General features: G+C 44.0%; 1 protein-coding gene across 1 annotated transcript in view; it reads right to left on the bottom strand.

Annotated features, from left to right (window-relative positions):
* ppargc1b (peroxisome proliferator-activated receptor gamma, coactivator 1 beta) overlaps positions 1 to 12,346 on the bottom strand; it is a 65,104-nt gene extending 52,758 nt beyond the window's left edge. Inside the window, exon 1 of the mRNA XM_061834956.1 lies at positions 12,163 to 12,346. Coding sequence (XP_061690940.1) covers positions 12,163 to 12,243 — 81 coding nt within the window. The 5' untranslated portion in view covers positions 12,244 to 12,346. The remainder of the gene's footprint in view (positions 1 to 12,162) is intronic.
* Positions 12,347 to 16,667: the final 4,321 nt, after the last annotated feature.

The raw sequence follows: 16,667 nt of genomic DNA, 5'->3' as shown, positions 1-16,667 counted from the left end.
TTTTGCTTTTTTTTTTTACTCATTTTTTGTAAGAAGAATTTTGTTTTTCTTCACGTAGCCTTCAGTCCCTCCTCGTAAGGAAAAAACAAATTTGGAAAATGGATGGATGGAAGAAAAAAACCTTTCCTGATTTATTTAATTTTCTGCATTTTTCTAAATTTCATGTCATTTTTTATTCATTTAGTTTTTTTCTGCATTTTGAGTTCTTATATTTTCATTTTATTTGTAATTTTCTTTCACTATTTTTACTAATTTAATGGATCTGTTTGTTTTCGTATTTTTTTTCTAATATCTTTGCTTGTAATTTATTTATTGTTATATTGTCCATTATTAGAGATAATTTTCTTTTCTTTTATTTTGCTTTTGCTTTTTTTTTTTACTCATTTTTTGTAAGAAGAATTTTGTTTTTCTTCACGTAGCCTTCTGTCCCTCCTCGTAAGGAAAAAACAAATTTGGAAAATGGATGGATGGAAGAAAAAAACCTTTCCTGATTTATTTAATTTTCTGCATTTTTCTAAATTTCATGTCATTTTTTATTCATTTAGTTTTTTTCTGCATTTTGAGTTCTTATATTTTCATTTTATTTGTAATTTTCTTTCACTATTTTTACTAATTTAATGGATCTGTTTGTTTTCGTATTTTTTTTCTAATATCTTTGCTTGTAATTTATTTATTGTTATATTGTCCATTATTAGAGATAATTTTCTTTTATTTTGCTTTTGCTTTTTTTTTTTACTCATTTTTTGTAAGAAGAATTTTGTTTTTCTTCACGTAGCCTTCTGTCCCTCCTCGTAAACAAAAACCCAATTCCCGTCCTCGCATGCTGAAAAAGCGTCTCAAACTTGGCTGCCGACGTTTCTATAAATAAAAATCAAAAAGCGTTTTTTTTGTTTTTTTAACGATTTCGCTCCTTTCCGTTGACTATCGCGACGACGACGTAATTAAAAAATATTTAAAAATTAGAATTATGAGTTTAAATGACATTTTCATATTTTTTTTATATTTGTTTATACTGGGGGCAAATAATGGATACTTGCATAAAATACTGATATATAACGCAAAATTTAAAAAGGACAGTCACATTAAATGTAATTTCTATTTTAAGTAAAAAAAAAAAAAAAAATCTACCATCTATAGTGAAATTTCAACATAAAACAGACATTTCAATTAACGAGATTTTTTCATGAATCTTTTTTTATGCCTTCACAGGGTACATTGGCGACCGCAAATCATGATACAAATTGAATCGTGAAATCCCAATAATAAATATATAAAACTCAAAATACATTTTGAACCATTCCATAAACGAGGTTTGCAAAATGGAATTGTTTCTACAATCATCAGTCCATCCATTTTCCGAGCCGCTTATCCTCACAACGGTCGCGGGATCGCTGGAGCCAATCCCAGATGTCAACGGACAGTCGGCGGGGTGCACCCAGGACTGGTTGCAGGCCAATTGCAGGTTTGTACATTTTAAGACAAAAATATATTCATTCATTCATTCATCTTCCGTTTCGCCTATCCTGCAAAAATATATATTTGCAATTCAAATCGCAACAATTAAATTATATAACGTACTGTGTGTAAGTATTTTATGTAAACTATGTCAACAATGATTTACAGCAAAAATGAAAATTAAAAAATATTTGAAAATTAGAAATATGGGTTTAAATGACATTTTTATACTTTTTTCTGTGTTTATACTGGGGAAAATAATGGATGCTTGCATATAATACTGTGATTATATAATGCAAAATTTAAAAAATACAATGCTCCATCAAAGTACTGTTTCATTAAATGTAATTTCTATTTTAAGTTAAAAAAAAAAAAAAAAAAAAAAAACCTACCATCTATTGAGTGAAATTTCAACATAAAAGAGACATTTCAATTAACGGGATTTTCTTTATGAATCTTCTTTTTATGCCTTGACGGGGTACATCACACGGAATGTGATCCAGAGCCGGGCAACAGTCTAAATTTAACGGCGTTTAACGTTCAATTACGAGGCTCGTCATCGTGGCCCATCTCCGCGAAAGCGTAATTTATTGCCGATGACGTCGCTCGCCGTCTGCTGTGCTTAAAGTGGCCCTTATTGCTACTGCCGCTAATAATTGGATTCTCCCCGCAGATGTATTACGGCTTAAACCCTCCCTGGTGTCTCCCACTTAAGGCACGACGCTCACTTTGTGGCTCCTGTTCATTTTCGCTGCAATAACAGTAAAAGAAGAGAAGGGGGAGAAAAATAGATATATTTATAAACACTTCTACTCTTTGCTCTTTTTCGCTCTCTCTCTTGACACGATGTCGGCCTTTTGACTGCAGCTCACCTCGGATCGCATCTAGACACGCGCTCGAGTCCTCGGTCTACGACTGAGATCCGTTCCTAACCCGGATTTCGACTGAAGTCGGATTTCTCAGACTCCGCCGTTAAAGTCGGAATTGACGTCAAAATGCTTAAGCCGTCTGCGCTAAATGGATCGAACTGCATCACCCGAGTGAAGCGGAATGTTGCAGAGCACGGCAAAATTTTAATGATGCTGTTATGAGCCACTTCAGAAAAGTGCTTAAAAGACGGCAGAAACAAACGGACTTAGATTCGTTCTTTGTGGAAAAAGGGGCGAGTCACCCCCACCGAAGACATTAAAAATTATTGTTTTGCATTGCTTTTTTCTTTTCTTCCATTAACCCTACCTCCAGTTGCAAGTTAAAAATTTTTTACGTTATGTACTTTCTGTGCAGATAAAAAATTTGTCTGTCCCCCCCACCCTCATTATTGCTTGTTTAAAGTTATTCTGCACTTTTGTTAATAAAAAATGGTTTACAAGGCTCGAAGCCTACAGATACGGCAATGCGCTCCCAGCCTAGCGTACTCTACTAGGCTACAGCATATATTTTAAGCAAAAACTAAATATATTAAAATATAAAATATATTTCTTAAATTATTAAATTATTTAAACTATACATGTATTCGTAATATGCAGTTTATTTTAGGCAAAAGCACCAAAAAAAATCACTTAAACATTTTTTAGGCTTGGAACGCATTATTTCATTTTCCATTCATTGTTATGTGAAAACATGCTTCGGTTTTCGAACATTTTGGTTTTCAACCAGCCTTCTGGAACGGATTGTGTTTGAGAACCAAGATGAAGTATTTTCCCGGCCTAGCATACTCTACTAGACTAAAGCATATATTTTAAGCAAAAAATAAATATATTTTTTACTTTATAAAATTATATAATTTATTTAAACTATACATGTATTTCTACTATGCAGTTTATTAACAGGAAAAGCTAAAAAAAAAAAATCGCTAAAAAAAAATGTTTGGGCTTGGAACGGATTGTTTCATTTTCCATTCATTGTAATGGGAAAACATGCTTTGGTTTTAGAACATTTTGGTTTTCAACCATCCTTCTGGAACAGATTGGTGATTGGCATTGGTGTCGCTCCTTTCTCCAATCTTTTTATGATCTTGAGCTTCGTTTCCATGCTAACACACTTTCTTTTGGCTACAGAAGCATCGCTATAAGACACAGCTTTCTTCTTTGGGGCGATAATGTCGAAAAAGGAGGGTGAAAAATGCCAAGACACTCCCGGCGCACAAGCGAGCATTAGCCAGACAAAATGGCGGACGGGGAACGGGCGTTGTAAAGTCACAACGTCTTAAGTCGAGACCGTCTTAACCCGAGGACACCCTGTACACACTAACACACACAGATGCCGTCACACACAAACACAAAAACACACAGCGTTAATACAAAAACAAGCACATGCTAATGCTAACTTGCACAAAACACACAATAAAACGCACTCTCACACGCAAACACACACACGTTAACAAAAGTACACACACTCAACACACACAAACACAAACTTCCACGCAAATGCACCGACGCAACGCACATGCTAACACGCTAGCACGTTAACGCGCGCACACAAGTTCAACGTATACACCAGTGTGTTGTTTCCACCTTCGGTAATCCACATGCGGGATTATTGTGTATGTGATTAAGACTTTGGGATCTACGAGGTTAGAGGGATTAACGGGGGTGGGGGGGGGGCAAGTGCTGGCTATGTCACTCCATCAAGTTAGCAACCTGCTGCTTAAGAGCACGCAGGAACCAAAGTCCGCAAAAGTGTCGCTCGGCGATTAGAGGAGCGCCGTCCGTCGCCGTGGTAATGGCGTACGCGGGGTTGGATAGCTAGATTAGTCGGCGACCTGATTTAGGCGAGTCCAGTCCTCCTGGAGACGAGCCAGTTAGTCGAGGAGTTGCGGTGAAATCGAACATTTTTGATTTCGTTGGAGACCTTTTGGCGTCTCCGCGACTGCAAGAGCTCACTATGGAGAAAAATCTTAACGTATTTTAATGTCACTAAACTTTGACCAGTGGTCATCAAAATTTATATGGACATCTCCACCTATGAACAAATCAACCTCTGAAGGTAGACCGATCGCCCGTATAGAGCTCGTGCACGTACGTCATAAAATCACATGACTTTTGTTTACGTCGCCATATTGCCGGTCAAGCTAAGCATTGCTCAATGCTAAGTCAGTTGGAGACGACACGGAAATATCCTGTAGCACGACGCCCAAAGTCTTGTCCGATATATAAGACATTTAGAAGGTGAAAATAAACAACTGTACGTGGAAAAATTAAATAAACTCGGCATAGAGGGCCCGCATTTAACAGAGAAATCGATGTTTTCGCCGATAAGAAATTGGACTGTTAATTCGCTTCCGCCTGTCTTGGACAACTAGATCCACTGGTGAGTAAGTTGTCGAGATTTACACGGAAAAGTGTGAAAGCGAATAAAAGTCTGGACGAATATAAATACTTCGTTGCTGGATCTGTTCTCAATCAGGAATAAATCCCACATAGTGACGGATTGACGGCTCGTGAACGCGGAAGCGTGTTCGGACACACGTTAACATTTGCCGGAATCCATCGATCATTTCCGCTTGTATTCCATACAAATACCAATATTTAAATAAATGCCCCCCGGTTTCACACAAACTCGTATTCATTAACTATGATTGAAAAACACAAAAAGAAGATGGAGTCGTCTCCGTGGAACGTACACGGAAGCGTATTGCGGCCACACTTAATCTCCGTATACTTCTTCTAATTTGAGATTGTGAAGAATAATTCCTACCTGAAATGAAGCGATGGGTACACAGGCGAGTGTGTATTTTGGTCGGGCGCCATCCATCACGTTCAATTGCCGAAATCCATCGATATTTTCTGGTCTTTTCAGCTGGTACTCTATAAAATTATCTCTTTGAATATCTGTCTCGTCTGTTGTGACAACCAACAGCAAAACAGGTCTCGGGTATTTTAAATATTCTTCTCCGGTTCAATGTCGAGCGGTTCTGTTTGACCGGCAATATGGCGCCGTAAAAATGGTGACGTCACGAGCTCTCTGCTTTGGATTTTATAGATTTATTTTAACGGCATTATTCCTCCAAGAGCTAAAACAGTGAATGAATTTGTCACCTGTCTAAAAGTGAACAAGTAAGTCTGATCCGTGAGTACACGACGCTAACAAAAGCTAAACACAAAACCTGGGCCGCTAACAAGCTAAGCTAGCAGTTGAAATGAACAAATTGTCGCGTTCGCTGAAAAGAAATCATGTGACCTACGTGAAGCTCACGCAATGAAATCCGGCGAACACCGCTGCAGGACTTCGGGTCGCATGCTAACAGGTCGCGATCCCAAAAAACTTTGCTAATTTTTTTTTTTTTTTGGGTCGCTTATCGCTTATAAGCGGTCCAGAAAGCGGCTGGCTGGATGGATGTTGGTCACTCCTTTTATCGGTAAGCTACTTCCCGGTTGATGATTTTACAACGTGAACTTGGCCACTATGCACCGTTTGGCGGATTTTGTCAGATGTTTGTAGTTACGACAAAACATTGACGCTTTCTGCGCATATGTGTGTGTGTACATACGGGCTCACAAGGGTAAAATAGAGAAAAGGTGAAAGGAAATTTCCATTGCCCAATGGACACACACACACACACACATACACACACAGGTGCCAGCATGCTTCATCTCCGTGGCAACCAGGTGCCACGGGCAGGTACAGGCCGGTGTGAGCAGTGTCAGCATGTTCTTGTTTATGAATTATACGCGACAAGGCGGTTCAGTCGTCTTACGTTACGCCACTTGACAAAGCATTTGTTGTTATTTTTAGTTGTTGCCTCGTCAGATGAAAATTTCATTTCTGTGGATTTTGTGTGCAGGTGTGTGTCTTTTTGCAACAGACATGCTTAGCAAATTTCAAGTTCAAGGTCACCGTGGAAACGGTCAAAATGAGCCTAAACTGGACGCTTCAAACCATCATGGCTGACTTCCTGTCTTTTCAGACATGTTTTCTTGAAGTTTTTTTTCTGTGTGTGTTCATGTTTACGCATATTATTACCCAAATTTCATCTCGTCAAGTGTTTGGATTTTCGCACGACGACCGAACATGTCCGCTCACTCGCACAAAAGCAAACGTTGCCGCGAAACGTGAAACAGAAGCCGAGTCAGCACTTTGATGAATTATTGAGCGCCAACACGGTGACGCGCTCCTTGGGGTTGTCCGTTCGTCTGCGGCGAATGGCGCGCCGGCCGGGGTTTGGCAGGAACTGAGCGTTCCCACGCCACAGCTAAAACTCTCCGAAGGGCGCTAGGATCCTTACAGCAAAATTGACGGGAAATTTACGCCCTGAGCGTTTCATACGAAATCCAGCAAATTGGGACACAACTGTATCAAACAGTGACAGCTGCTTTTAACACATCAAGACAGAACCCCTTTAATCCTAACGTAACCCGAACCATCTCTAAATCAACCCCCCTTACCCTAACCACTTCCCACAACGCTAACTCTCCAACTGCAATCTTCAAAGCCCTCAAACCCATAATCGTAAACCTCTAAGCGGAACCCTCTAGACTTAGTCCAAGCCATCAAATCCGAAACCCTCTGCCTCCAATCCCAACCAACCAGGCCATCCATCCATTTTCTAGATCGCATCTCCTCACTCGGGTCACGGCTGATCCGAAGCCTATCCCGGATGACTGATCACCAGCCAGTCGTAGGGCGCATGGACATAAACAAGCGCTCATACTCATAATCACACCAATGGAAGATTTAGAGTCTTCAGTGAACCAAAGAACTGTAAATCCTACCAACTACCCAAAGACCTTTGATTCTAACCCACGATCTAAAACCAAAGACTTAAAATTTAACAACCTGACCCTCTCACCTGAACCATCCAGGCCCAAACCTCTAACCCCGTAACACCAAGCTACAAACCAAAGGAGGAACATTACAAACGAGGTTAAATCCGAACCCCCGAAACGCCAACCCCAATCACACCCCGCCTGAAGGCTGCCAAAAATGACTATGCTTTACATATTTTCAACCTTAACTACGTACACACGGCGTAAACCCAAAACATACCGGACTGAACCAAACCAGTTCCCTAAACACCATGAAACATTATTTCCGAGACAAAATCAAGCAGATTACGATTACAAGAGAAAGCAAAAAAAAAAAATCCTTGAAATACTTGTCAAATCAAAATGATTCATTCTGATTCCGATTCTGATTCATAACGATATTCAATACACTGCGGTGACTTTCAGCCGCCATGTAAACGTGGGCCGGTTGCACCTGCAGCATCGGGATAATGCGCTCAGCGAGGAACTGACATTTGAGATGGTCACATGATCCACATGCACAGGTACACACACACACTCACACGAGTTATGTTGCTGAGTCACAGTGTGGGGGAGTGCAAGGGGGGGGGGCGGCTCCAGTGAAATGACTTGAAGCTTTATTAATTTTTTCCATCTGCGACTCGAGGTATGAGAGTTTCCACATGAAGGTTGATTGGTCGTCTCAAAACGCACGCGCGCGGTTTTTCGCCATCGGCTAACGAGTTTCCCAATTATCGCGACCTCCGACAACTATTCTGCCCCCCCCCCACCACCACCACCACCCGCCCCTTCTTTTTAATCTGCGCCTTGTCAGTCAATGCTCAATTAATAGTCATGCAACTTGAATTATGAGTAAAATATTTTAGCGGACGGGTAAGTAGCAAAACTTTACATCTTTTGTGCGCGGATGCGGAACCCGACGCTGTGACGGGCTCAAAACCAGAACCAGGCCGAGTTGCGTAAACGGAACCTGGCTCCCCCGGCGGCAAGCACACAAAGGAATTTTTTTTCCCCCAATTTACAGATTTATTTATATTTTACAGACCAACATCTTTATAATTTATTAAGTATTTAATTAATAAATAATTAATTGTTACTTTCATAAATATTTACATATTTATAGACCAATTTAGTTTTTCCTCAAACCCAATAAATTCTTGAATAAGAGCGTTAAACCAGCACTTAGCATTTTTGAGATTGGTTCCCGCAAAAAAAAAAAAAAAGAAAACACTAAAAGTCTCGTTAAAAATATCATGAACTCGTGTGTGAATAGGCGAATCTGCAGGTGATTTTGTGGGTGGGGGGGTCAACTCCATACAGTACACATAAATTATGCCATAGAACAATATTTCATATCTATCTGTGGATGAAATAGTGAAGCGTGCAGTCTCTTGTGGCGAAACGCACGTCATCAATTCAATAGAATCCCATCAATCGTCCATTTTATTCTCGCCTGCTTCCCTCCGTCTTCCTTGACCATCACAATGTTTTGTAATTCTTTTTAAATATGGAAGTAGATTAGTGCCACCGGGGATTTGAATTTGAAATGTAAAGTGATCACATTTTCAATCGTTGTATTTCAGTGCACCGTATTTTCCGCACTATAAGGCACACCTTCATATAATGGCCTATTGTAAAATATTTTTCTTATATAAGGCGCACCGCATTATAAAGCGCAAAGAATAGACGCTACAGTAGAGGCTGGGGTAACGTTATGGATCCGTTAGATGGAGCTGCGCTTAAGGCTCGATATCGACCCATATATAAGGCGCACCGGATTATAAGGCGCACCGTCGGCTTTTGAGAAAATTAAAAGCTTTTAGGTGCGCGTTATAGTGCGGGAAATACGGTAAGTTTTCAATGTTAACAATTCAACCGGTTACAATTCGCTGTCCAAAATTTGCTGTCCTTGCCACCAGGCAGGGTTACTTCAGGTCAGAACCGACCGAACAGCCAGCCAATCGCAGTTACGCTTTCTTCGTGTGTGACGTCACGTGACCAAGAAAGCGTAACTGCGATTGGCTGGCTGTTCTGCGTGGTGGCACAGACGGTGAATTTTAGACAGCAAATTGCAGCCGGTTGAATTTCAGACAGCGAATTACAGCAACGATTGAAAATGTGATGACTTAATATTTCAAATTCAAATCCTGCTGGCGCTAATCTACTTCCACATTTAAATGATTTAACAAAAATAATGGGGTACAACATCGCACATGCCTCAAAACACCAGTCAAGTGTTCCGGTTTTCCACCGCAAGAGATGCGCAAGGCCGCATTTGCTCAATGCGTGGGTGAGAGTCGCCAATTTTCATTTGACTTTTTTTTTTTTTTTTTTTTAAACGAGGGTCCGTTTCAGTCGTGGTTGGCCACCGAACGAACTCAGGGACCGTGTTTTGGGGTATATTTAGGGGTTCCATTTTTAACCCATTCGTGGGCAGCGTCCCATTTTTGAGACATTGTGATTTGCACGCATTATATCCTTCAGTATATCAAAATATTGAAGTGTTTTAATCTGAAGCCATAATTTGGTATCAGGAGAGGATAATTGGTCAAAGTTAGCACGGAGTGATTTCCCTTTCCTCCCTGATTCAACATGGCTGCCTCAAGTTATCATATAACTTAACCATAAACGAAAAAGAAGTAATTCCTTGATTGTGGCCTAGTTAGGAGACTTTTACCTCAATAAGGCAAAAAAATGCCACCCTGCCCACGAACGGATTAATATAGGCATTTGTAAAACATTTTTAGAGCTGAAAAATTGATTGATTTATGGACAGACACGCACACACTCACGGTCAATTTTGCATATTATATATCCTCTTTGAAAGCTCATCAGCTGCGACAAGCTGCAGTCAAGACGGACCAAAATAATAATAATAATAATGAGTGTGTGAATGGAAAATCGAGGGAATGACAGCCAGCCGGCCCATAGAGAGAAAAAGAGGAGGAAGAGTCACATGCTCGAGGCGAGAAAGAGGAGGAGGAGGAAGAGGAGGAGGCGCCACTGTGGACGTCACGTCAACGCCTCCCTTCGTCCTCCACTACGAATCACATGACTGCAGCAGCTCGGGTTCTGTAACACATCACGAGGAGTAGTATTGCAAGGGCTCGGGCGAGCGACATAGGCGCACAGTGGCGGAACCAAAGAGAGAGAGAGAGAGAGAGAGAGAGGAAAAACTGTTTAATAACCCAGAGTAAATATTAACACATAAAGATAAGTGTCAATGGGGACACTTGTTATTTGTGTCAAGAGGGGCCTTCCGGCACATACATCTAAATATTCAATTTTTTTTAATTTTGTTTTCATTTATTATTTTTTTTTGTCCTGCAGCAACGATCCCGACACACGTCGCCCTCGTTCGGAAGTTGACAAACGGGACTCACGGTTGATCTTGTAATTTGGCAGGGGGGCGGGGGGGGGGCTCACCTCACGGGAGCTGGCAATATATTAAGAGCAAGGTCACGAGGCAATATGTATGAGGTGTGGGGGGGTTAAATGCTGCAATGTCACAATGCAGTGCAACGTAAAAGTTAATGCAGTGTGTGATAAGTAGTGCACACACACATCACCTGTTTCCTAGTGCCAAATCTGGTTGATCGCGTAATGCAGCCAACAAGCAAACAGCGGTGGGTGCTGTGGATTTGTGAGGGGGGGCTGCAAAAAAAAAAGGTGGGTGGGATGTGGGTTTGGGCCGCATCCTGGAGAGGGGATGAGACGGAGCTCGTGAGGAGCAGTAAGCAGCGCCGCTCGTGCGTGTTTGGGAAGCGCGGCAGCCATCCAGGACGCAAAATGAGGGATTACGGCGTTGATCCCCTTCGCTCCTGTCATGTCGCCGGAACCCGGTTCGAAAAAAGCCTACATTTAAGATGGGCTCCGTCTTTTCTGCAAACCAGCGCACCTTTATGCGCAAGACGCTAGATCCCATCCGCAGAGGACGGCCCCCGGGTCACATCGGCTTGCCCGGCATTCTCCCAAAAAAACGGCCGGATTTGCGTGCCACGTCTCAACTTGGAAAATGTACCGCTTCGGTTGCAAGGTGCACGAGCGCATCAGCGAGTCGGGTGATCTTCCCAATCCGCTTAAAAGATGATTTATTTTTTTTTTCCCCCTTCTCACGGCGGGGAACCAGCAGCACAAATACATACAGCCAATATATAACAAGAACCGCAAGGAACCCCGGTCACGTGTTTGGTAACATAAGCCCTTACGCAAACTGTTATTACGTAGCCCACTTTTGAAACGAAGTGCGCCGGCTTCCAAGCGCAAACGTCAAATTATTAAATTGTCTCGCCACGACCGGGAGCCTCCCGCGCGACGGCTGACCCCAGTTCGGTCCGCATCGAGGCAGTGAATCCCCCTCCTCGGAACCTGAACGCAACAGTGCTCTCCACAAGCACGCGTCGTATTTATCCGACCAGCAACACACAAAAACACCAAATACAATGAAATGTGGGAACGAGCGTGTCGTGGGGACTCGACGTGGGTTTAAAAAGTCCTTTGGTCCGCCGGACTTCGGTGCACGAGTTGACGTTGTCACCACGTGTCCACGGCGGGCGACACTGACAGCGAACTTCCTCGGCGGAGAATGCGTCAAAAAAAGTTTCCAAAGTGCGGCTCCGCAGTCCCCCAGCTGCGGCGCGGAGGGGGGAGGTGTGGGCTGCGGGGTGTGGGGGGGTCGAGGCGGACGACAACGCACATCCCCACCGCGGAAGAGCCAACACGTTTATCCGCCTCCAATCGTCCAAAGCGAGGATGATGACATATCCCAACACCCGGTGCACGTGAACGCCGCAAGTCGAGACACCGCGGAGATGCCGCCGCGGCGAGCCGGGGAAGTGCTCCGGCAAGCCGGCCTCTCGCTGCTCCGAGCACCGCTGGTGATGGCGGAGGTGGTGGTGGCGAACCAAGACGGACAAGGAAGCGGAGACGAGCCCCCGCCGCGGACACCGCACGGGACCCTTACCTGGCCGTCGGGGTTCTCTGTCAGGTAACTGAAGACGAAGGACGAGAGTTCCTCATCTAATAGTGGTGCGCAGTCCGCCATCTTCTAGTGAATGAGGCGCCGCCGAGCCTCGCGGCCGGCTAAGAGGAGGAGCGGGTGCAGTGACGCCGCGTGCCGGCGGGGGGCGCTTCTGTTTACACGGCACACGGACACGAACGCGCGCGCGTCCAATTGCATCAAACATGCACACGCTGGAGATCAGGAACAGTAACTGGACTCCATCCCATATAAAAACACAACAGTTATGACACTAACTAGGGTGAAAGGTCACCCCCGACCAAGGCATAACATGTTGATACTATTTATTGGAATATCTGGCTTGATTTTTATGATTCTATCAACACATTTATTTGCCGGAGGGCCTCGACATGCCTGAAGCGGTTTGCATATATTCCGGAGAGCGATGATGTAATGCCAAACTGTTCATATTAAAAATAAATAACTCAAAATAAGAGCTGTAATCTCAGGATGCACGAAAGGACGGCCATACTTGAAATTGCACAGGAAGTCGTCCATATTGATCGGACACGGCCAACGTTGGGCGTATTCCAGGACTTGGAAGTTAGAAATTGGATCCCAGTTGAGTTATAAACTGCAAAATGATTGGCTGCTAGCAAGATTCCCGCTGGAATATCGTAGCGATAGCATTAGCAGGTAAACTATATGCAGTAGTTGGCATAAGCGTTGTGCGTCACCCCCCCCCCCCCCGAAAAATCAAGATCATGTCATCCAGTCTAAATTTAACCCACCGCATATTGTTATACATATTCAGAGACATTTTAAATGTCTGCCATTTTTTGAACGGCACAGGAGCACCGTCAACGTCTACAAAAACACTTTTATCGACAGGCAAGACGTGCCTGCCTTGACGCTGCCAAAAAAAATTTCAATCGAAATTCGATAGAATTTGTACAGAAAAACTCGTTTTATAGAACTTTGGCTGTGATTTTCTATAGAATTTCTACACTAAAGTTCGATAATTCTTTAGCAATGTTCTATGGAAATTTTTTTAGCAGGGTGTGCAAACTTATCAAAGTAAATTCGCGGTAACAGGATTTGAATTTTAAATGTAAAGTGATCACATTTTCAATATTTGCTACAATTCGCTGTCTGAAATTCACCGTCTGTGCCACCGGGCAGGGTTACTTCAGGTCAGAACCGAACACCCGGCCAATCGCAGTTACGCTTTCTCGGTCACGTGACGTCACATATTAAGAAAGGGTGACTGGGATTGGCTGGCAGCTTGGTTTGTAGCCAGTCGGATTTCAGACAGCAAATTGTAGCCAATTGAATCGTTAACATTGAAAAGTTACACTGAAATACAACGACAGGACAACCTCGGTTCTCGAACGCAATCCGTTCCAGAAGGCGGTTCGATGACAGATTCTGTTATTTCCAGGTTTTGTCGGGGGCATTTGAGTACCGATTTTCGTTCGAAAACAGAAGCAAAAAAAAAATCTCAAAATTTTCGTTCGAAAACCGATCTGTTCGAGAATGGGGACGTTCAAGAACCGAGGCTGTACTATTATTAAAAATGTGATTTTAGCACCGCCGCGCTAGCACCGCCGCAATAGCGCCACCGTGTTAGCATTATCAGCGCCGCGTTCGCTGCACTAGCGTTAGCACTAGCACCTCCAGATTAGCGCCGCCGCGTTTGCGTTACCAGCGTCGCTTTAGCGCCGCCGCATTAGCTAGCGTTAAACCAGGGCTCAGGAAGCTTTTTCAGGATGAGGGCTACTTCGTGTGTACCGATTGTATGAAGGGTTACGTGACATGTTTCAAATTCAGATCCCGGGGGCCCTAATTTACTTCCATACAAACTCCTCATTGAGAATTGAAAGGGAGTTAAGATTATGGTTGGGGAGGCTCCCCGAGCCCCTCCCCGCTACGACACGTGGCGCACACATGTGGCTAGTAAATGGCACACATGGATTCTTGACAGGGTTCTGTTCCCGATACAAGACGTTAAAAACCCTGCCAAAAACTCTTTTTCATGTTGTGATCAAGCGTCATGTAAATATACCGTAGTTGACTTTTCACATTGTTTGGATCCGGCCGGCGGCACTCCTTCGTCATTCCTCGCAACGTGAATCATCACTTTATTGATCACGTTTTTGCTCGCGACGTGCCTCAACCAACACTTTGGAATGTTTGGGAGCAGTGTACTTACTTTTTTTTTTTTACCTGCATGAACATCTTCACCAGCTGACTCGGAACTGTTACCTTTTATCTTCTTTAAATTGAAGTTCCAGTCACTGATGGTGTCGCGGTACACGCGCCCGACTTTGTGCGGATCGATTCCCGCCCAGTGACGGCGTCGATATCTGCACAGCGACTGACTGGCGACCAGTTCAGGGTGTAGTCCGCTTTTTGCCCGACGCTGGCTGGGTTAGGCTCCGGCTCTCCCGTGACCCTTGTGAGGATAAGCGGCCTGGATAATGGCTGGATGGATAAATTGAAGTTATCGCCACCTACCGGATCAAAGGAGAATATTATCTACTACAAATTTGGGACTGTTTTAATGAGTAATTTTGCAAATGTTTTTGTTTTCCCCTCTTCCCGTAACTATTATCTGCGGTATTAGCAACAGAGACAACTCAATAACAATGTCGGCTTTATTGACATGAATAGTATGCTGATCTTCACGTGAACCAGCATCCCCCCCCCACCCTAGCACACACTTCTAAAGAGTCAGTTGTATCCGAAAAAAAAGGAAAATTACCGTAATTCCCGGCCTTTTTTCACAGCCGCCCTGCTAGTTGGCGTTAGCGCCACCGCGTTAGCCTCACCGTGCTAGCGTTAGCACCGTCGCGCTAGCAACACCGTGTTAGCGTTAGCAGCGCCGCGTTAGCGCCACCGTGTTAGCATTAGCAGCGCCGCGTTAGCGTTAGCAAAGCCGCGTTAGCATTACCAGCGCCGCGTTAGCGTTGGCGCTAGCACCGCTGCGTTAGTGCCACCATGTTAGCGTTAGCAGCGCCGCGTTAGCATTAGCGCCGCCGCGCTAGCGTTAAACCAGGGCTCAGCAACCTTTTTGAGGCTGAGGGCTACTTCGTGAGTACCTATCGTATTGAGGGCTACGTGACCTGTTTGCGGCAAATTTCACACTCAGTTCATTACACGTACATAAAATATTTTCGTTTTCATTTATTGTAGTAAATGACATTACAGGTCATTTCAAATTTTAATTCACGTAAGCAAGTCGGATTCAGAATTTAAAGCACAAATTACAGTAACAATTTGTGGCCTATGGTATTTTTAGAACATACCTCGCGGGCGCCTTACATGGTCCTCGCAGGCTACCATTTGCCCGCGGGCACCGCGTTGGCGACCCCTGCGTTAAACTCTTTGCGTACCGAGGCTTCTCACCAGGTGCGCTCTGTAGGGCGCGTTCTCGTTTGAGTTTAACGACAACCGCCCTCTGGCCGAATAGAATTGAACGTAATTGCTCGAGATCATTCACAGAGTCAAGAATGTTGTAGTCGTGCAACGCTGTCAGTCTGTCTGTCCGCCGTCCTCCGTGCACTAGTGAGTTATGTACTTTCGCTGGGCCTTGGCCAAAGTCTACTGAGCGAGTTTTGTGTGTGCGTGTGTGGAAAGAGAAAAGGTTAACAGTTTGAGACAGGTGACGGCCACAGTGGAACGTGGCGTTCAAGGCCCGGCTGGCATGACTGACCTTAGCACGCATGCTAAGTGTGTGCGCGTGTGCATGCGAGCGCGTTTCAGTCTGTGAAATACAAGCTGCCGCGCACAAACACCCGACACAAAGGTTTCAAACAAAGCTGCCGTGTCCGGTGTCGGGTGGACCAGCGAAAGTCCTGCAAAACAGCCGTCGCCCAGCTAGCGGATTGTTTTGCGGGATGATTATTATGACACAATTCCAGCACATTTACAATACGGCACTATAAAATAACGCCCGATTGAATACATGTCGCACGTGTCTAGTCGATCTGTCCGACTACGTGCCGTCGAGCAACTGAAGTTGTACATCCAGTTGATGAGTCGGATCATTTAATATCTTTGTCATCGGAGTGCACTCAGTTGAAAAGTACGACGCAATACTGCATCCGCAAAAGAGAACGTGAGCAGCGGCGGTAGCGAGAATATCCCCCCGCGTTTTACGAGCGCACGAGCCTTTGACCCGAGGACATTTCCTTTCGAGTCTGCCGACTGCAAGCGGAGAGCGAGCGCGTCATTCGGCCGTTGGGCCTCCGCGTCAGTTCCTCGCTGTCAGCCGTCAAACCGCCAGTACCGGCGGCGGCTGAGCCTCGGCGTTACCGTTCCGCGCGGCGGCTGCGTAGCTTGTAGCGCTGCCGTTTGAATACTGGCACACAAAATAAAAGCATGAAAACATGGTAGTTTGCTGACACTATACACTATATTATGCATTATATTTTTCAATAAATACTACTTCCCCAGCTAAAAAAATTATATATTCTATTCATTAGAATTCTATAGAATTTGCACAG

Source organism: Syngnathoides biaculeatus, chromosome 11 (assembly GCF_019802595.1).
Source record: "Syngnathoides biaculeatus isolate LvHL_M chromosome 11, ASM1980259v1, whole genome shotgun sequence".
NCBI lineage: Eukaryota > Metazoa > Chordata > Actinopteri > Syngnathiformes > Syngnathidae > Syngnathoides > Syngnathoides biaculeatus.
Note: the sequence above shows the minus strand (reverse complement) of the source record. Positions and strands in the feature narration are given on the sequence as shown.